Raw genomic sequence first — 22761 nt, 5'->3', positions numbered from 1 at the left:
AAATACGTGCGCACAGTTCTGTTGAATGATACATAAACATTTAACGTAATGCTGTTAAGCTGAATTTACGAAACTGTTTAAAATAAACATTAACAACAGCACTGAAATAAAAACGCGTTTGTCAGAGTGAAAGTTGCGTTCATTACTATAGCAACAGTCCAGGCGCGTTCTTTCAGAATGAGGTAACAGATAAGTTCTCGATTTCGTCACTTTAAAATAACAAGGAACACAAGTGTTTTTTTCTGAAATAAAGTGTATCAAAAAGTATTAAATAATGTCATGTATCATAATCTAATTCATAATTCATTCCTCTAACGTTACCTGAAGACCTGACCCTCCTGCTGTTGATAATCAACTTTCATTTAGCAAAATGGTGTGGGGACGTTCGTTTGTTGTCTTAAGAGCTTAATTTAGCAAAACAGCCAAATAGGGGACATTTACAGGCTAATGTTTTTTTCATTCTGATTATGAAGGCTTTGAAACTGTACAGCTTTTCCAGTTTTTTAAATGACATACACTGAATGAAAGCCTCCTTCCTACACCGAGGACGTACACATTTTCTATCATGTATGTATATGAAAGACGGATCGAGCCAATCGGAATAGGTGGGGCGGGGCTGCACCGATCTGCAGGCTGCAGGCAGGTCCACCGCGGTTCGTTAGCGACCCTATGCAATTAAAAAAATAAAAAATGAATGGGAAAACAGGCACTCTTTTATATATTTTTTTTCTTGTTATATTGTTTATAAAGAATTGATTGAGGAATCCTAAGAAGGTTGACATCTTGTGAATGACCTCCCCGGTCACTAAAGAACCACGGTATGGGTTATTGTTGTAAGTAGAAGGTCACGCGTTGTCATCTTGTAATTACGGTAATTATGACAGGGTGCGGACGGAGCATAACTTCCCCTCCCTCTTCCAACGATGTGTTTTCCATTCTCTGATGGCGTGTTTACTAGCACATGGGCGGGACAACCGGTCACTCAAATGAGCACACCACAACGATCCAGTCAACTTCGAATGGACAAAACCAAGTCCCGTCCTACATGTTTTCTTCTTTTCACTCGGATATATGTCACAACAGGGAAGAAAAGAATATTGCAACTTTAGTTTCATGCTGACTTAAAAAAAAAAGCCAGAAGATACAGTAGACATGCATCTCTATCTATTTTGATGTAAAAACAGGCGTTGCATTTTCACGGAAAAAGTCTTTAATCGTTTTTTTTTCTTAAAGAATTATATACAGGTTCATATTAAATCACATAACACACAGAATGCCTTCCCAACAGGAGCCCAAGTAAGCTCACAAATGCAAGCCATTACCCATAATTCTCTTAGCATGCTCTTCAAAATGGTGGACCAACATGATACGGTAGGGATTATAAAGCTCTTAAATACAGATTGAGTACAAAGCCTTGCTCTCAGTCAACATACTGTGCAGATTTTAAGCCAGTTCAGTTCAGTACACCAAAACCCTGTTTTAGTCGCTTCTGCTAAAAATTGTGTTCAAATGAATAGTAGTGTATTTCAACTGTTCAATTAAAAACTGCCCTATTGAAAACCTCAAAGATTATTAGTCCTGTGGTTTAGAATATTTGCACATTGAAGCTGTCGCTTTTTATTTCTTCCGGTTAAATGCAGAACACCAACCTTTCGATCTCGAGAAAAAGACAATAGAAACAAATAAATCAAGGTTAAGTCCTCTTCAAATGTTTGCCACAGGTTACACAATCCTCAAGGTGCATATTTTTGTTAGGGCAGACTTTATACACAAAAGGTCTTGGTAAAAGTACATGTTCAGAAAATATAAAGTCTTTGATTCCTTTGGCAACTAATCTCACCAAGATCCACCAAATACAACATTAGTGCTGTGGTGTAAAAAGAAAAAAAAAAAATTCTAACCACTGCAAACAAACAGAGCACCAAAATAGTGTGCTAGTCTGACCCATTTGAGATATTGAGATCAATAATACCCGATTCCACATTACAGAAAATGCTGAAAAATTTATATCACATTATAATTCAAAAAGGAACAAAGATAGTCTGCTATAGCATTTATATAGAATATAAATGTTACACAGATTATCGTTGTTGTTCCAAAGTGCACTGCAAATTAAGTCTTGAAGCTGATGCTCTTCGTATTAAAGTTTGTGCAAGAGAGAGATACATGGTAGCAACCGGCGATATCGAGTTCATGCAACCATTCAAAGCAGAAGGAAAAGAAGTATATACAGGGCTAAAGGCAACAAAAGCTAGAGGAAAAGAATGCATTACAACATTTTATTTATCCCTTTATGTACACAGTTGGAGGTAGAACTAATTGTTCTAAGTGCATCTACTATATTTAGGACCAAAATCAACACCCAGAGTATGTTTTCGCATATTCACACATCTTTAGGAGCAACAATAAAAGACAGATTTGAAAGGGGAAACTCAGACAACCACACAAAATGTTAGGGGTACAGTTCTTTTGCCCTAGTTCTACGCAAGTGCAAATGTTATTGGGAAGTTCTGATGTGACAGTTAATTTAGCAATACCACGTAGAGTATGATATTCCACATTCCTGTTTAAATAATATATTGTGCCGATATCAACAGCAAAAACTGTTATGAAGAATATGTGCTAGCCGTTTATGGGATTATGACATGAGGTAGCCTGAATCGCATAGATATGTTCTCCTCAGCAACATCAATATACTAGTCCTCAAGCATTGATAATGATGCCACAGTGTTAAAATGTTCTTTGCTATCTTAACTCAAACAATAAACAGAAAAAAAGTGCAAAAAGTGTACCTTTAAGTGTACAACAGCTTGTCACAGGGGCAGTTCCCATAAGAGGGCCAGTTTGTACCTTATCTACCCCTAAAAGGTGTGTATTATTAACTTAGAGTAGTAATATAGGGTAAATATTACTACTCTAAGGTACTACTATGAACCTTTTAGGGGTAGATAAAGTACAAACTGGCCCAATGACAAGTTCTTATTGCCCTAAAGGTAAAATCTTTGCCTCCCCCTCAAAGTACACAAAAATAGTCCTCCTTAGTTTTACTTGGGAACTGCATTATAAAAATAACAATGATTTTAATCCTAGAAAAGTAAGAACTCTGAAAACAATACATGGAATTTAAACACAAGTAAAGGTCTATATCAAACTAAATAGAAATATTTTCTGGGGACAACAACAGTAACTATTTCATAAGACCTAACAGTCAGTTTTCCAACTATTCAACACAAATAACAATCAACATACTGAACATCTAATTGTGGGGGGAGCGGGGGTTCTAAATGGCATGTACTTTTTACTGTAGGTTGGTTATTAATAGCATACTGACGTTTAGCCAGGCTTGACTTTGACAGATCCGAATTCCTCACTTCATGGAAGATGCAAGAAACGTGGCAGAAAATCCAGCAAAACTAAAAGAACAAGTGTTACAGCAAATATCTGCAAGGCACTAATTTACAACTATCCGCTAATGTGAAGACACCCTGTTTTAGCAGCTCTCAGTGAGACTTAATTTTTGCTAAACTCGTTTCCTCAATCGAACGGTGTGCATCTGTCCAACAGCTAATGGAACAAGTCAGTAAATATAATAAAACATTAAATACAGGAGTTAAGTAATAAATACATTTTATTTTATATAAATATGTGGGCCCTTTTATCCAAATTGTCTGGGAAACGTAGTAAAGAATGAATGTACAATAAATGACAACACCTGCTTACATTCATAGAATAAGCTGCCCTATTAAAATAATGGCATGATTAATTTGATAACATTGATACACTGGCAGCATCTATAGTGATGCGTTGTGATATAACTCAGCGTGTGACTGTTAGCTATGAACGGGGTGAGATTGCACGGTTTATACGAGAAGGACAGAATCGTGGATACCCCTCTGAAGCGTCCCGACACATGATCGTTGCCGGTAGTTCCTGGTCCCTTTTTCATTTGATAGGCATGTTTTAACAGCTAATTACTTGCTAAATCTTTTTAATAAAAAATTTGATTCTAAGCCCCAGCACCTCCCAATACTACAGAAAAAGACGTGGATTATAAGCGAGATCAGTAGAGTGCGGCAATGTCGCCACCGGCCGCATTATTTGTTTTCATTCGTTTAATACCCCACCGTAGTAAAACCTGTCATGATCATATCTCATTTTTGATCGCTTTTAAACTTGAAGTGTTTTTGTCTCTATGTACAGCTATACAGACTGAGGCGATGCCTCGCTGTGATGAAGGGGAGAGTAGTCGTCCGCGCTGTCCTCTCTCTCTCGCTCTTTCTCCTTCCTACAGTCTGCCCATACAGGTGGCTGTTCTGCTTCACTTGCGATCGTCGATGGTTTTAATGAATTCCACGGCGGCAGTGAACTGCATCCACCAATAGCACTCCTCCCCGCTCAGCCTGCTGGCGTAGAAATTATTGATGTACTGAATGGTGGACAGAAGGCAGGGTGGGTTTGCCTGGAGGGAGGGAGAGAACGAGCGAGAGGGGGGAATTAACGTACGAGATAACATCTGACCACCCACATTGTGCATGCTTACACATTCAAGCGCACCTACAAGTTCAGAAAATCTGGTGTGGGCGTGTGCATCGCAAATAGGTATGGGGTGGAGAGAAGTGAAAAACTCGCACACACACACACACACAATAACAACTTAGAGATCGTCAAGCAAACTAAATAACTCTAGAATAAGAATCAGCACATTAAGTTTGTTTCTGAAGACTTGAGAGGTTTTAACCTTGAAGCACACTAGCGTTCAAAAGTTTAGAGGCAGATTTGTTTTTCAATTAAAACTTTTATTCAGCAAGGATGCATTTCATTTATTAAAAGTGACAGTAAAGACATTTAGTGTTAACACATTTTTTAAATATTGTTTAAATAAATGCTGCTCGTTTGAACTTACTATTAATCAAAATATCTTGGAAAACACAAGAGCAATACAGCACAACTGTTTTCAACAATGATGATAATAATAAGTGTTTCTTGAGCAGCATCTCATTGGTCGGCCAGTTTTTAACACGCCGCGTCAAAATAAAAAAACGAACCCGAGGCGTTTTTTTTTTAAAAATTACGCTTTTACGCCTGCCGTACACGTCGGTGTGCACACTCATGTTGGTGCCCTTTGTTTAGTCATGAGGCGTTAAACGTTGGCGATAAACACGCACGAAAATCGTCCCGGTGTGAACAGGCCTTAAGACACATCTTTCAAAAACATACAAAAAAAAAATTACCAAATTTTGAACGGGAGTCTATATAAAATTAATCTCACAAAGAATTAAAAAATATATATATATATTTGTAAAATGTTATTTGTAGCAGGGATGCACAATATATCAATACCATATCAGTTATTGGTTAATACTGGGATTCGATAATAGATACTTATTTGTGCATGCTTATTTCCCCTATTTTTTTACCGTTGCCATAATTTATTGTTCTTAAAAATGTAATCTTTAAAACCAATAATAATAATAATATTATATTAACACCGTTAAACCATTTTTTTAGCAAATGTTGAGCAAATCTCAAAATAACTATGCATTTTCCATAGTGTACATTAAAATCAGATGCCTAAATTCACTTTTAGAAGCATATTATGACATGGTAGCATTTTAAATTTGTTTTTAAATAGAATAAAAAATTAGACGAATTCAACCATAATATGCACAATCAGCTAATGTTATACAACATATACAACTATAGGGAATAACATTACAGTATCTTATAACAGTCAGAGACTATGTGATGCGAGTCAGGTTTTTCAGCCTCAGGGAGGCAAAAACAAGGGAATATTGGGCATCTTGTTAAAGGACGAAGGAATGAACCCTGCTGTTATGAATTTACAGCTGAGTTGCTTGTAGGGTATTTGAAAGGATGTGCCGTTTTTCATTACATCTTAAAAGCGGTTTAATAAAGTCATATGTTGTGGATGTACTGTAATTGCGAATACAGAACAAGCTAAAATGATTTAATGAATTTCTAAATAGACACTCTTATTAAACAGCAAAGAATATTTTATTACGTAGAAGACATAAAAGCTTTTGGGCCGTAGTGCCAACTATCAGAAATTACAAAATACACAACACACTTAATGCAATTAGCAGAATTATCACTTTATGGTTTTGTCTCTTAACTCACCTTAATCAGGACAAAGACGAGCACAGGGACGAAGTCGTCCGCCCCAGGTACAGCGTCCTCATTGGCCAGGCTGAGCAGGTTCATAATGGTGGAGCACATGCGCAAGATACACTGCACCTTATCTCGTGGGGTCTTATAGGCATTGATGGTCCTGATCTCAGCCTGTGCTGAGGGCCACGGTGCCTCCTTCAGATACACCTGCACAAATTCACACACATCAGATTGCAGTTTTCTGTCTTTATTTCTCACTACATTCTGAGACGTAGTGCAAATGGTTACCTCCGGGATCTGCAGGGCTTTGTGATTGGCTGTCACCACTTTTGACAGACGCTGAATGTGCTCATGGAATAGCCTTGAATAAAGAACACATCCCATTAAAATATATTTAAAATGCTAACATTGTGCCCTAAACTGAGTTGAGCATTAGTTTTCTTGTGCAAAATAAATCTTTCAACTGGCAGTGATTTTGTTAGATGTGTAATATGCAGGCATGAACAGAATTTTGGACCAATGATATTTCATTGTGTGCAAGACTATCCAGTGCAAATCGAAATTGTGATTGGCAAAATATCAAACATGAAGATTAGTATATAGGAGATTGTGTCCGAATTAGATGTGATGCATCAAACAATGTATGAATCAACATGGAAAATTCAGGATTTGAGTTTCCTCACTCGTCTCTGTGGATGTCCCCATCCTGATTGGGGTAGAATGCCAGTTTGAAGATGCGGTTCATGACGCTGCGTTCGATGGCCATCTGGGCGTCCTGGAGCTGCTCCTCGCTGGCATACTGCCAAATGGCATCATGGGCCATGGCTCCATACAAGTAACGCAGGAAATCCTCCACGGCTGCGGTCTTATCATCAGCTGCTGTGCAGCCCTGAAATGCTGTGGAACAGGAGAGAGAGTAAGACTCAAATACAGAGGTCTCATCTATCATTTCATACAACCACTCAAATGCTAATAGTTTAATTGAATGTACATTTGGTGCATTTATGTTGCATTACGACAATATTGTTGATTTTCGACCAGCTGCAGCTATGGCAAAACATTTATTTTGCCTGTCTATTTGAAATTATACTATTTTAATTACAAAAATATATATTTTATTGTATTTTATCCTGTCACACTAATATTTAAAAGGTGGGAATAGTAAGATTTTTTTAAATAAATTAATATGCATGTAGCAATAATTCATTATGGTCAAAATTGACAGTAAAGCCATTTATAATGTTACAAAAGATTTCTATTACAAATACATGCTTTCTTTTTAACTTTATATTTATCAAAGAATCCTGAAAAAAATTAGCATCGTTTCCTCCAAAATATTAAGCAGCACAACGGTTTTCAACATTGATAATAAGGAATGTTTCTTGAGCAGTAAATCAGCATATTAGAAGGATTTCTGAAGGATCATGTGACATTGAAGACTGAAGTAATGATGCGGAAAATTCAGCTTTGCCACAACAGGAATAAATTACATTTTGAAATATATTCACATAGAAAACCGTTATGTTTAAAGCTAATACTATTTCACAATATTACTGTTTATACTGCCTTTTTAATCAAATAAATGCAGCCTTAGTGAGCATAAAATATTTCTTTTGAAAATCTTACTAAACCCAAACTTTTGAATGGTAGTGTATATTTAAATAGCTGATATTACAGACAGACAGTGAGGTTTCTAAGACTGTGACCTGCCTAATATGACTCACTATACTCTCAAAGGGTAAACCATGTATAAATAAATGTATAAAATCATTTCTGTAACCACTGAACTTGCCCCAATAGAGAACACCAGCTGGCTAGTGACCGCCAGGTAATTAAAGTTTGAGACCTCGGCTCTAAAAAGACAAATGTCCACCTTTGCTCTGAGAATGACTTAAACGGGAATCAACACAAAAAGTAAAAATACAAGCCATTCTCATATACACAGAGATCCATATAGACCTTTGATGAAGTCAAGCATCTTAGACTCCATATGTTCCAGGAGCAGTCGGACACAGACGGTGGTAAAGTAGCGGTTTGCCACTTCTTTATCTCTCAACACTCTCTGCAGGAGTCTCTCCAGATGAGCCTGAGATGTCTGCAGGCCTTGCCGGCACCGCGTCAGATAGGCGATGTACGGAGCCCGCTTCCTAAGGCACAAAACCATCAGAGTACTCATTATGGAGTCATGCCCAAAAATATATGTCAGCACAATCTTTTAGTAAATGGTGATTCATAGCTGTGTGCGAGAGAAGTGAGTAAAAGAGAGAGACAATGACACAGAAAGTTAGTGAGACATTAAGAGGGAATAAGAGAATAATGTGTGTACCTGTAGTCCTCTGCCATGGCAGTGAGCAGTTTTCTGCAGGTGCGGGGGTCGAGGTGGCTGACGCAGCGCGTAGTCTCCTGGATCTGAGCCATCTGGTTCTTATCCTGCAGGTTAATGGCCTCCGCCAGCTGCACCTTCAGAAAGCACACGATCTCGTTGTCTGAGGAGAGAGAGAAGACAGGAGCCAGACATAAATGCACAGTGTTTTCAACCTCAGAACCTGCGTAACAACTACTTTCACCCCATGAGCAGAGAGCTAAAAAAAAAAAAACTTTTAACGTTTATTTGAAAAGGGACTGAATACTACAATAATAATGATGATGATGATGATGATGATGATGATGATGATGATGATGATGGTTTTTATTATTAGTAGTAGTTATTATTATTTTATTGATATCTATATATTTATTACACAATAAGCATTACAACTTAGTAAAGTGGAGGCAAGTTTAGATAACAGAAGATAATATGGGTAATAGGAACCTTCGGGATCTGCATGGTCCGGGAGGCCGTTACGTGTTGTAGCAGGTGGAATGATGGGAAATACAACCGAATCTGCAGAGCACAGCGCCATGCGTAGCTTTTTCTTAATATCACTGCAGAGATAAAAAGACATGGCAGGCTATGAGTCTGATTCTGTTAAATGTTTATTGCCATTTTGGTTTTTAACTGAGACTTTCAGAATGCACTGATTTTACTGAGAGTTTGTCTGAGTGACCTGAAGGAGAACGTCTTGTCCTGAGGTGGTGCTGTCTGACTGGCAGAGTCTGGAAGGTCATCTGCAGAGATGTTGTGCAGTACTTCATCTTTAGGAGAGTCATGTTCACTGTCTCCTTCTCTACAAGGCTCTGTAAAACACAGAGAAAAAAACAGTAACAGTAACAAAACAGCAGACAACAAATTGTATCAGTGATAAATTTTGAGGGTAGAAAGCCTTAAACAGATGAGGGAAGAAAGCACAAGTAATGCTATTGCTTTAACTACTTCAATTTAAGAATAATATAAACAGTTTCTCCAGTGGTAACACTTGGGGACAGATTTACTAACAGCTTGCGCCAGCACATAAAAAACTACTGTCAGGATTTACTAAATAACTGCGTGGGCAGTTATTGACCTTATTGCATATGCATTTGTAGGAGTTTCCCTTTCAGACACAAAATTTAGAGTAAAAGTTTCGGAGGAGAGTATTAAAATGATTCATGCAAGGTGATTTACTAAGGTTTGGCGCTTATCAATTTACTGGTGTTTGTGCCATTATTTACCAACCAAAAAAAGCATGTCTTAAATCAGACTAACTGGTAGATTGCGTTGGTCATTATGGAAATGATCCGGCTGCGTCTGTGTGCTTTAGTTTGCTCGTCGTCAGTAGATCACGCGTAGAATTTTCCACTCCCATCTGAGCTTTTTTGGAATTGATCTCTCAGGCTAATAATTTGCCCTGTTTAGTAAATCTGGCCCTTAATTTTACAATTTCCTTGTTACATGTGTTACATGTACTTATTTCAGTAATAACAGTACATTATGCTTAATTACATGCAACTAACCCTAAAACTAACCCTATAATAAGTACATGTTAATGTTACTCAGTAATTGAATGTAGGACAGCAATAAACTAAAATAAAACTGACAAAGCAAGAAAATATTTCATTTTCCCATTTCATTTAACAATTTGCTGCAATGTAGGAGTGTGTTTACTGTGGGTAAAGTAGTTTTTTTATTGGACAGGATGCAGCATCTTTAAAACAACTGAACTACTATCATACTACTAAAATGTTTTAAGTTAGAAGCATCACTACTTCTACTCCTCAAGTTATATACTCCTCAACACTGAAGAAAGAGAGTGTGTACCCTTTTGTGTGTTTGTGTTTTAAGAATTATTATTATTATATGGCAAACCTTGTCCAATATAGGTTCCAGACACTGCTCCATCACTGGGGGCGGGTCGTTTCTCCATGTACCTGATGTACTTGTCCATTATTGCCTCTGCTGACTGGGTCTTGGAGCTCTGCCTGAGCATTGAATGTTCATCTAAGATGCACAAAAATGCATACACGTGACGTGATCAATGTGGATAATGGTTGCAGTGAGTGTATGATTGTATGCAGTTAATTGTATGCAGACCTTGTGGGACCCTCTCTGCTCCTTGCTCGTCTTTTTCTGGCTTGTCCCGCTTTCGGAGCCCCGCGATCGGCACTGCAGAGATGAACAGAAGCTGTTATTATCACAAAACGGCAAAACGTTGCATTCGTGTTCCTATGAGTAAGCCAGCCTCAAGTCACAGACTCTCTCCAGTCCACTGTGGTAAATGGACAAACATGCTTTGAATGTTTTTGCTCCATACATGAGCCAAAACCAAAATTTCAGTAATGGGGAACTACAACAGGAAGCTTGTCACTACTAAAGTGCAAACACACATTGTGGAGCTCTGTGCGGCAGAATGTCATGTGTAAGCTCATGTGAATTTAGGCAAAAACCAAAAAAACAACAGATATTGTCTTTAGATAACTATGAGAAAAAGGTTACAATACCAAAAATTCAGTAGTTACCAATAATGGTAAAATTTCATGAATCTCTTATTGCAAAAAGCAATAAGATATTAAACAACTATTAAAAAAGTGGAATACTTCAATAATTTTTTTTTTTTAACTTTTGTAACCAAAGTACTTGTAGTTTTGATTTGCCTACAGTAGATTGTGCATCTTTTTTAAGTGTATATTTGATGCAAATGTCCTTTTATAGAGGTCAAACACTGCTAAAAAAAAACAAAAAAAACACGGAAAACCAAAATGACTGCATGAAAAGATGAAGCTCGATTGTGTCATGTCACAAAGTGGCAAGGAGGAGTCTACAGGATCTAGTACAAATTTGGGCCGCTGGTGTACAGCACTAGATTGAGTGGGAGAGAGCTTGAAGAGTGGGTTACCTGGGAGTTCACCCTCTGCAGTCCAATAGAGCACTGTGTGAGGAACACAGACAGCAACAGACAGGGTTGGGGTTCACAAACACAAACTCTTCGCCCAAGCCATGATAAGTACTAATTGCTAACGAGCGTTAGAAAGTTAGACCGCTTCGAGTTGCATTTGGGAGTTTGACTGTTCAAAAGTTTGGGGTCAGTCATTTTTTTTAAGACATTGATATTTGTATTCAGAAAACATGCTTTAAATGGATCAAAAGTGACAGTAAAGACATTCATAAAGATTTATATTTAAATAAATTACATAAAAACATTTCATATTTTAGATATTTAAAATTGTAATGATATTTCACAATATAAAGTATTGTAGTTGTAGGGATACACATTACAGCGGTGAGAATGTCAGTATCAGTATCAGCAAATACTAGTGTTTTCAAAATTCTTGCCATCTATGTAATTAGGCCAATAATAAAAGCAGATAATATCAGCGCTTTTCCCCTACTCACAGAATACTTTTTTCTATGCCAGCAATGTCTATATCAATTAAATTTTCAAGCCATTGACCATTGATCCACATGATGAAAGCAGGCACGTACTTATTACGTACCCCCCAAAAAAAAATCAACTAAAAAACTGAATGAGAGGGAATGAGAGTTAGGCTCCTCACCTTTAGGAATGGCAGGAACAAAGCGCTTCTTCCACCAGGGTCTGTTCCTATCAGACTTCTCATCATCACTGTCCTTTCTGTCCTCAGACTGAATACATACAAAAACAGTTATTTAAAGAAGTAGTTCACTCAAACATTTAAATTATGACAATTACTTGACATCAAGCAACTTAAACCCTGAAGAGAACTGTCAAAATTGAGTAGATTATGGGATTGTTTTGTCCATAAATAAAAAAATATTTATTTATAGTATATAGTATTTAGACTAATTTCATTTAAATTATTTATTTCATAGTCTGAAAAAAAAATAATCAGAATTTTTATATACTGTAAACTACCATTTCAAAATGTTGGGGTCAGTGATATTTTTTAAAGAAATTAATACTAAGAAAAAATTAACCAAGGACGCATTAAATTAAACAAAAGTGACAGCAAATACATGTATAATGTTACGTTATGTAAGATTTCCATTTAAATTAAAATCTGTTATTTTGAACTGTGTATTAAATCAAAATATCTTAAAAAAAAACATTTTCACCCAAATATAAAGCAGCTGTTTTCAGCATTGTTAATAACAAGAAATGTTTTTGGGCACCAAATGAGCATATTAGAATGATTTCTGAAGGATTATGTGACACTGAAGACTAGAGTAATGCTTGCTGAAAAATCCGTTTTGCCATCACAAATTACATTTTGAAATGTTAAATTACATGTTATTTTAGATGTTATGATGTTTTACAATAATACTGTTTTTACTGTATTTTTGATCTTCTTCACCTCTCCTTTGAGGGAATCCTTGCTGGGAGAAGAGGTGGGCCCTGTGGAGAAAGCCCCAGCCGGGTCTCTCTCCTCCATCATGGTCCTGCGGTTCAGTCCAGGATCGCTGTTGGGTCTGCGGCCAGCGGACACCACATCTGTGCTGCGGCTTCTCACCAGCCTTTCAGGGTAAGAGTGCCTCTGCTTGGTCAGGTCCAGGTCACCCTGTGCCAGGTGGGGGGCGAAGAGAGGCGGGCGAGGCTCCTGGTGGCTCATTATGCTGGCCTCTGGAATGGGCGGGTCAGGGGGAGGGTGAGGGGGCCGGGGATAGTGCACCTTGGGCCGCACAATGGTGCCGGTGGACGAACCTGCAAAGACATTTGACCTAAATTCAGAGGGGCCTTGCTTTTGCATTTAAATAATGTCAACGGCTAAATTCTATACCCGTGAGAAAAAAACTTTTTGTGCTTTGGTATTTGCGACTTAACCGCCAGTTCTTGACAAACAAAACTAGATGCCAGGGTCGTGACATGACTTCTGTTCAACTGGCATTCATAAAAAAGGTTCCATGCATATCGTCAGCATGACTGTGTGTGTGTGTGTGTGTGTGTGTGTGTGTGTGTGTGTGTGTGTGTGTGTGTGTGTGTGTGTGTGTGTGTGTGTGTGTGTGTGTGTGTGTGTGTGTGTGTGTGTGTGTGTGTGTGTGTGTGTGTTAGAAAGCTTGAGAAAGCTGTCAGAATCAGACAGACCTCAGGTGAAAGTAGGCCACCTGTTCCAAGGGTACAGCATCTCTGCTGTGTGCCTTCCAATGCCAGCCCTATGCCTCTAGCTCAGTGGGGACGGGCTGCTGAGCCAAAATGCCTGCAGTGAGGTCTAGCAACCTGTCATCTCCTCACCTTGCCCCACACGCACAGATTCTCACAATGTCTCTCCAACACATTTATGCAACTTTCCATTGTGAATTTGTAGGCTTGGACAGGCACAATTCAAATTTAGCCTTTAAACACCAATATGAAACCCTCTATTCCACCAGAATGGGCCATAACAGGATAGAAATCTGGCAAGCGCTTCCTTTATTTCACAGCGCACACGCTGTTTAGTGGGCTCTTGTCATTAGGCACATTAATGGCACTCCTTTCTAGGTCTTACATGTGTAAGTACTGCATTCAACAGCAGTGCATGCTGGGAAGTGACATTACCTTCTCCAGAGGAGAGGGGATCGAACATGGCCAGCAGTGAATCTGCTTGAGAGGGTGCACAGGATAGACTGTGAGCTCCTAGAGAGGTGGAAGAATAGAGGGGTGGATAGAAGGATGAAGGAAATGAGTGACAAAGGATGTGTTAGTCCCACACCAGACATCCCAGGAAACCAATACAACAGCAGTGCAGGATGAGATTTAATAGTGAATAAAACATATTTTAATGTCTGAAGATTAAAAGTTTGACATACTCTCTTAGAGATGACATACAAATTTGAATTTAAACTTAAGTTCTTACATGTTTATATGATTCGCTATTATTTTCTTTAAACATCTGATATGACGACTCAACGCCAGCGTTGTTATGGCCTAAAATAATACATGATTGATTAACTTATCCTAACATTTTTTCTTTAACATTCTCTTTTCTAACATTTTTCAATGTACATTTATGAAATGCACTTTCTGTGAAGCTGCTTTGAAACAATGTGTATTGTGAAAAGCGCTATACAAATAAATTTGAATTGAATTGAATTGAATATGTCAGCATTACACTCTTTGCCATCCATTTTACAGGGCATTTATGTCCCTTTACCACATATAAACTGGTGTGCAACATAAGTTATATCATAAGTGTGTGTTTGTACCATGAGCAGAGTCCTCTCCATCTGGACTGGTCACGGAGTCTTTGCCTCCAAAATCTGAGCTGCACTCCGAGCGTAGGTCTTCAATCTTATTGGGTATGTCCTCTGACGTGGCACTGATGCCTGCACAGACAATATGTAACAAATCAGCAAAACCTCAAACTATAAATCACAGAGGCATTACCTTCAGAGCTGTGAAGTAGTTTGGTTTGTTAAAGAGGAAACTTTGGCATGACATACCTCTTATACAAAGAACAAATGACGACGAAAACTTCTGTTCTGCTGCCTTAGCAAAACAAGCATAGAACTTGACTGCGTATATATCTCTCCGATATATAGAATAGTTCAGATAGTAAGCAAAAGTCTAGCGTATAGGTGATGGAGTGGTGGCCAAGTTGAACAGCCATTCTAATTTCAAGCTCCTCATGGAAGCGGGGAAACCACGCCAATGCTCCCTTGAGCACACAAAGAGGGCAGGAGAATCCCCAGGGAGGTCAGAGTAGGTGAACGAGAGATGGAAACGGCAGGAATGAACGAAGGGGGAAGGGAAAGACAATCCATCTGCCAAAGTCCTCAGGGAAAACTCCCCACAAGGAGTCTGTCGGGAGTTTGTCGTTGTGTTACCTGGCTCTTCGTCTTCATCACAATGTCAGGGCAGAAGAGCCACTGAATAAAGAACTCAGCGAGGCAGAGAATACAATTTTAGATGTTTGTTGAATGCTGCGATTTCATGTTTGCTCAAATCTGTGAGTCCAGACTGACTGTGACCGTTCATTTGAACACATTTAGACAATTAAGATCCTGATATGACGTCATTTTGTTTGCATCAGTAGTTTGAAACAGCTTGCCAAAGATAACTGTTCAGAAAAGTTTGCTGCAGCTGGTAAACACCTTTAAAGTTCCATTTGTCTGTGGCATTTATGGCAATAGTAGGTGTGGCTCTGAAGCTCTGCCTTCTTTGACATGAAAAAACACCAAAAAGTTGCTTTATAGTAGAAATTTAAGGTGTAATTCTAAGCTAAATTTTATGCTTAATACTGTTAAAGTGATAGTTCACCCAAAAATGTTCATCATTTACTCATGTCACTACAAACCTGTAAGACATTTGTTTATCTTCGGAACACAAATTAAGATCTTTTTGATGAAATCGGAGAGCTCTCGACTTCTCCATAGACAGCCTATGTCATTGCAACGTTGACGCATCAAAAAGTTCACAAAGAGATCAGAAAACTAATCCATATGAATTGAGTGGTTTAGTCAAAATTTTCTAAAGAGACTTGAATGGTTTTTATGATGAATAGATTTAGTTTAGACATTTACTTACGCGCGAGAACAAACGTGCTGCAGTTACACGTTTAAGCTTCAGCAAGAGGTTTGTTCTCGCGTGTCATTCAAGTTCGGTTGAGCTTCTGTTTATGTTCGCTGATCAATATTTTTATGTGAGTAAATGCCTAAACTAAATCTATTCATCATAAAAAGCAATCAAGTCTGCAATCTATGGAGGGGTCAAAGAGCTCTCAGATTTCATTTGCGTTCCGAAGATGAATGAAAGTCTTACAGGTTTGGAACGATATGAGGGTGAGTAATTAATGACTTTCTTCATTTTTGGGTGAACTAACCCTTTAAGTTGCTTACTTTAAAGCAATCGATTGTATAATGTGCTAAATAAATAAACACATTGTGACTTAACTGGAGTGCCAAATTAATTATCCGCATGCAAACATATCCACGTCGCTATGATCAGATTCTTTATTAACTGCTGTTATCTCACTGCAGTCATGTTTGTTGTGTGTGTTTTGTTATTGAGAGGAAAGCATGCCGCACATATAAACATTCATCTAAACGTTGGTTTCAGCAGCATGGGCGGCATCGGGACGTTCACTAAAAGTATATCACTGCAAAGGTATTTCAAACTTCTTTTACGCGTAAGTGCAGAACCACAAAGAACTTCACCGTGAGTATATCAAGGCCTTTAAGCTTCTGTGTATGCGTACCTGAAACCACACTGAGTCCCGGGGTGCTGGGTCGGGAGCTGACCTCTCTGACCTCGGTGTCATCTGAAGTGCTACCCACACCAGAGCAGCTCTCCAGCTCCTGCAAGCGTTCCTCCTGCTTCAGGTCTGCAGCTTCTGTAACACAGATTCATTAACTGTAGAAAACGGTGTATCCACACACACAAAGACACTCAGGGCATCCCCGTGGAGGGCTCTCATTTACGTGCTCATTTGTAATAATGCAGGTCTCAATTGGTCTTCGGAGTCTAGTTTTCCACCGCCTAGAACTGAAACAAACCCCAGAAAAACAAAAAACAATCACTCATTCTCTCATTCCTATGTTTGTGATGCAAAACGGGCAGGGAGACAAGACCACACACAGTCAGCTGTATGCCTGATACTGGCACAGTCTTGTTTTACATTATTTCTTACCCAAAAATTACTATGATTCATAACATAATTAGCCTTGCTTACAGGATCATTATTAGTGATGTCACAACAACCAAATTTCAGTAGTGGATATTAACACCAGTAAAATTGTAAATTAAAAAAAACTGTATAAAATTCACAATACCACAACAAAAACAAATATGCTACTGAACACTTTCATTTATTTAAAAAGCTAAATATTAATTAAATTACTACAAATTAACAAAAAAATTTGAGCATAGCCTGTAGAAGGTAATTGAAGTTTTAAACTAAGTTATGAGTAACAAATGAATTAATAAAAAATATGAATGATTTTTTTAACAATGTGAGATCCGACTGCATTGACACCAAAAGGCCCAATACACAAGTCCAATGCTTTGACACAAAACTTTGCTTTTATCTTTAAAAAATATTTAATAAATGAATACAATTATATTTTCAATTGGTTGTTTTTAATTGCTAGCAAATAACACGAAGATATATACTGTGAAGATATGTGAAATGAAGATATAAAAGATACATAGATATACTGTGTATTTACTAAGAGGCTCTAAAGGGACACTAAATGTCAGCATAAAATGAAAATTCTAAATATCTATTTTCTACATGTATGTTACAGATCTTATTGTGGACAATTCATCCGTGCAAAAATTGAAAACAAGTCTGCGCCAATGTTACACTCAAATGTATGTCACTTCATTGCAGGTCAGAAGGGGACGTTTGGGAAGCACAACATTACAACATTATATATAACATATATTTTATAAGTTCTTTTATAAGTTTATGTTACTGTTACACTTATTCACCCAGCAAAGTTTCATAATTCATTACATTTCACAAAGGTTCATAATTCTGTTTTGCTCTTGTGTGCTGGCTGCTGAGGGGGACACTGTGCCTTGAAGAAACTGTTTTTGTTTACTGACTGTTGCATGCAATCCTGAAATACAGCATATTGCAAAAAGTTATTTGTTGTGAGAAACCAATTTCGGGGTCGGCCTTCAAATTTAACAGTACTGGTCAGGTCGGGTCAAATGATCTTGGGTACGGGCCGGGTTCAGGCTTCAGTTTAAAGCCTGTGCAGACCTCTACTCTGTATTGACCAGCATCTGGGACAAGAGCTACTGTACATGTTTAATAAAGACTCTCTTGAGTGACATCAAAACTGAATACTAACGCTCTGACAGAGGTCACCAGTAGATGGGCAGCCTTATTCACTGAACTGTTCTTGTATGCATTCATCTCTCACCGGAGTCACTTGGCAGAACCTCCACACTCCACGCCTCGCTCGTTGTCTCAGAGATGGTAGAACCGTACGGGTCCAGAAGCACCGGCAAACATAGCAAGCTGCCCAACGCGTTCTCAGCTGCTGCACCTGAAAAGGGGAACACACACAGGGCTTAGTTGAAAATACTGATTTCTTGATTTTAATCGATTCTCATTTTGATGAACCGATATTGATTCTTAAAAATCACAATAATCAATCTTTTCATCTATGTTTTCAGTTGGTGCATGAACAAACTTTTGATACGAAACAAAGTCTTTGCTTTTAATTATGTCCATTTTTTTATGAAATTCAAACAATAAATACTGTTTTGGCTTTCTTTATTGTTGGGTGACCGATTGTTGTAGCACCTGACTTCAAGCACACATGAACTGATCATCTCTTCCACTTTACTACCAGTTATAGCACAAAATAAACACGTATGAACATCAGAAGGTATGCTGAATGATACAATAACAGAAAAGTAATATGCATTATGTTGTTATCACTTAATCAGTGTTTCAACCATGGAAATACTTCAATAAAACAGCTTGTAAAAAATGTCATGTAACTTTACAATTACCTCAGAAAAGTAAATGACCACAGCTCTAAAGTAAGCCAGAAAATTAACACTTGAGCACTAAAACATATGCACTATATTACATATTAATTACATTTTTTCTTCAATATTTAATGCATGTTTGAACAGTTATGACAGCCAACAACCTAGATTTTAAAAAAACTATTTTGAGTAGAAGCATTATGATATTTATGTACCAACTGACAGGGTTCCCTGCATAGTTGACATAATTAGTTGAGAGATGTTTTCCTTGAGAAAAATTGACATTCAGTGTACCCCTGACTTGTATCCAAATTAATTATTATCGAATTGAAATTAAATTGAATAACATGCTTCTGAGCTGGATTTGAATCGAATTGTGAAATTTATGTCAATGCCCAGCCCAACACACAAGAAACACATGGATATGAGGCGTCTCTGTTCTAAAGCAGCAAGTAGGCGGACTACGACAGGGATGGCCAAAGGTTAATTGCAGCCTCCCTCGCACACAGACGCAGACACACACATGTGGCATCATCAGGGTTGTGACATTGAGGTGTGGATCGAGCCGAGCATCACTCATAACCTCATTACTCTCTCAACCAGCATCCCACACAGCACCTCCTCTCTCCGAAACACTCCCAACAGGAGCTAACGCCTAACAAGGCAGAAGAATGGAGATGGAGAGCGGGAAGGGGGGTGGGGGGATGAACAGCTATCATGGCGGGAGAGGGGGGGGGGGGGGGGGGGGGGTTTGCGAGCACGCAGGGGCATTTGATGGTCGGGCGGAAGCAGAGATCATGAGCGCTCCATATGAAGCTCTCTGCAGGTCACGTCTCCCCACATACGCACACATACATGCACACACAAGGGCAGGTTTGGTGGGCCTGCAGGAGAGCTTTCCCCCGCTGGCCCTGTTTACAGTGAGTGAGGCAGGGGCTCTGGGCCGCCCGTCTTTCAGGTGCATGATTAAATGAGTGGCACCCGCAGTAGTGAAACAATTAGAATTTCTGCCTCATTATCATGGTAATCTTATCAGTGGGATAATGAGGTATTAATGGATATTTAATGTGTATCTCATAACCCAATCCCTCGGAGAAAACACATAAGGAAATCGCTGTAAATTCACTTAATGATGGAAAAGTCCCCCAACGCCATATTCCGAGGAATGAAAAATGGAGGATGCAAATGAGAAGGAACCAAGGTCAATAAGACTGCAGGGACTGTGTGAATGTCAGAGAGAGGGAGGCGAGAAAGAGAGAGAACACTGAAGACAAGGGAACAGAGTGAAATGAAGGGGTGGAGGGAGCAACTGAAAGACAGAGAAGGAGAAAGAGATGAAGAGAGGGATGTGATCGAATGAAATGAGAAGCAGTTTCCGGTTGTTCTACACATCACTCTGTACAGAAATGTTACAAACCCCTACATTTTTGAGTCAAAACCCCTAACTCTTTGATTTTATCTCAATCCAGGAAAGCATGAACTAAATAAGACTAAATTTATTTAGTCAACACTGAGAGGTGGAACAAATACATTACCCTACATTTTGAATATTGGATTCAGATTTGTCTGTGCATTATTGCATTTATATTTTATATGATTTATATAGCAACATAATTCACATAATACATAAACGTTTCTCTTTGTGAGCTTTGGTTAGAGGTGGCTGAAATGCAACTTTACACACAACTGCCAGCCAGCATGGAGAGGTTCTTGAGACTCCAGACACACGCGCAGCTTCAAATACCTGTTTGCAGCTCAAAAGTGGCATTTTTATAGCCATCCTTTTAATACAATAGGGCTAAAACAATACTAGGGCTCTACTTCTAATGGGGATGGTACAACTTTTCAGCTAACCACATGGTGGCAGTAATGGGTTTGCTGGCTAATATGGTAAAAAGAACCTTATCTCACTGTGAAATGTGTAATTTGCACTTGAATCCTAAAAAAATATTAGGAATCCAAATTCAAAATCAACTTTATAATTTAAAGAGAGAAAACATTACTATTTACGGTTATATGCACTCATACCTGCTATCTCCTGCAGTCGGTCCTCATCCATGTTGGGATCGAAGTCACTGCCCAGGACGTCAGTGCTCCAAGTCTCACTGACCGTCTCAGAAATGTCTCGATCATCCGTCAGGCCCATCATGTCCCGAATCTCAAACTTACGTAGTTTATCGTCCAAATTATCCTGTGTAGTGGCTACATAACGGACAACCCAGAGTAATAATCAAGCTTTGCGACTTTAACCAACAAGTTTGTTTACACTTATTACATATTGTTACAATTTAATTACATATTTGAGTACGGAGTAATATCTATAAACAACATATACTTACTATAGGGTTAGGATTAAGGTTTGATTTGGTGTATGGTTAGTTGCATGTAATTATGCATAATTTACTGTTTTTACAATAGTAAGTACATGTAATATATGTAATAAGCACACTGTAACATGAAGTGTTACCAAAAGTTCTTGTATACCGGTATGCTATTTAGTTTGTTGCTGGAGATTTTTTTTTTTTTGTGTGAAATACTCTAACACACAAATTCACCTTGTTCATGTTCCAGTAGCTGCAAGGCCTCTGCACCATTACTACCAGATGGCCCTGGTCCTCCTTCTGACACAGACTCCACCTCCAAGTCCAAAGAAGAAACTGAATTGGAGCGGTTAGATGGGCCTACAGACAGACCACAATTATTCATATTCACTAACATACTATTTAGATACTTAGTTGTATCCAACAGTACACTTATTGCAACAAAAGTTCTAACAAAAAGATAAATCAGTAGTTAATTAACGAAAGGTCACTTGACTAATGTTAAAAAAAAATTGACAACAAAAAATTATAATGAAATAGAGAAATATAGCAGTCTTTTTTTTTTTTCCTCTTCCTCTCTTTTACAATTTTCTCTTACAAAGACCATAGAAAAAAAACAACAATGACAGGTGGATATGGAGCAGTTTATGTACAAGAGAACCATCTGCTGGTTGTCTGGTGAAAACACACCTTCAGAAATGCCCTCCAGGTTGTCACTGCAAAGTGAGAAGCGCAGCGTTTTGTCAGGCTTGCCGTGCAGTTTGTTGTCGTCGACAGGGGCATCTCCTTGTCCACCATCTCCAAGATGCAGAGTCAAAACCTGCGGACAAAGACACAGCAGTCACATACCGATATCACTATCTATATAATCACCAGTGCTTGTTAACTACTATAAAACTTGAATGCCACAGCATATGACATGACTAAGGCTTCAGACCTCGTTTTCTGACATCATCCCAGGTATGGTCTGTGGTGAGTTTCCGAAAGAGATGACTAGCACTTCCTCAGGCGTGACCTCCTGCAGAGACTCCTGGGAGCTAGCTTCAGTCTCACCCTCCTGGGCCATGTTGGATCGGCTTCGGCTGCGAGAGCCTGCTGGGTGAGGAAGAAGGGGAATGGAGACAAACTGTTAGGGTTAGAGGAAAGCAAGGCGGCTAAAACTGTTAGCAGAAGCCTAAAAAGCCTCAAGAGCACTAGCACTCACAAATGCTCCAAAACATCTCCAAACATAAATGGCAAAAATAACACATTCAAGTGCTTAGACAATTTGGAATGTCCCTTTTTTATGAATGATAAAACCTCTTTTTTGTATTTCTTTTTTGAGAAACTTTTTGCACAGGATCGGTAAAAAAATCAACTGAAGAAAACAGCTATTGTGAAATGTGGTGGAAAAAGCTTCAGGTACATCTTACAAAATGTATGACACTCATAAACAGTCCTGCTTGTCTGAGCAACTACAACTACATTTACATCGCTAGGGGCAAGTAACGCAGCCGGATGGGTTACGGCGAGAACTGAAATGAATAGCAGGGACACACACGGCAGACACAGTGAGC

The 22761-nt window shown here is 38.6% G+C and overlaps 1 protein-coding gene across 6 annotated transcripts in view; it reads right to left on the bottom strand.

Moving 5' to 3' along the window:
* Positions 1-1196: 1196 nt before the first annotated feature.
* Positions 1197-22761, bottom strand: part of gapvd1 (GTPase activating protein and VPS9 domains 1) — a 53646-nt gene continuing 32081 nt past the window's right edge. For 2 of the 6 annotated variants that reach the window (XM_079826495.1, XM_079826498.1), the window contains 21 exons: positions 22143-22297; positions 21896-22025; positions 21440-21565; positions 20913-21086; positions 18308-18433; positions 16633-16767; positions 14642-14761; positions 13995-14072; positions 12817-13163; positions 12040-12127; positions 11382-11414; positions 10580-10651; positions 10355-10486; positions 9177-9306; positions 8942-9054; positions 8456-8615; positions 8089-8276; positions 6813-7026; positions 6418-6490; positions 6139-6336; positions 1197-4459 (listed from right to left, as the gene is read on the bottom strand). In XM_079826495.1, coding sequence (XP_079682621.1) covers positions 4319-4459; positions 6139-6336; positions 6418-6490; positions 6813-7026; positions 8089-8276; positions 8456-8615; positions 8942-9054; positions 9177-9306; positions 10355-10486; positions 10580-10651; positions 11382-11414; positions 12040-12127; positions 12817-13163; positions 13995-14072; positions 14642-14761; positions 16633-16767; positions 18308-18433; positions 20913-21086; positions 21440-21565; positions 21896-22025; positions 22143-22297 — 2933 coding nt within the window. In that variant the 3' untranslated portion in view covers positions 1197-4318. Of the gene's footprint in view, positions 4460-6138; positions 6337-6417; positions 6491-6812; positions 7027-8088; positions 8277-8455; positions 8616-8941; positions 9055-9176; positions 9307-10354; positions 10487-10579; positions 10652-11381; positions 11415-12039; positions 12128-12816; positions 13164-13994; positions 14073-14641; positions 14762-16632; positions 16768-18307; positions 18434-20912; positions 21087-21439; positions 21566-21895; positions 22026-22142; positions 22301-22761 lie in introns of all 6 variants that reach the window. The other 4 variants (XM_079826496.1, XM_079826500.1, XM_079826497.1 and 1 more) reach the window with 3 other exon arrangements.

The sequence above is a fragment of the Gobio gobio genome (genome assembly GCF_949357685.1).
Source record: "Gobio gobio genome assembly, chromosome: 10".
Classification (NCBI taxonomy): Eukaryota; Metazoa; Chordata; class Actinopteri; order Cypriniformes; family Gobionidae; genus Gobio; species Gobio gobio.
This window is presented reverse-complemented; position numbering and strand designations above follow the sequence as displayed.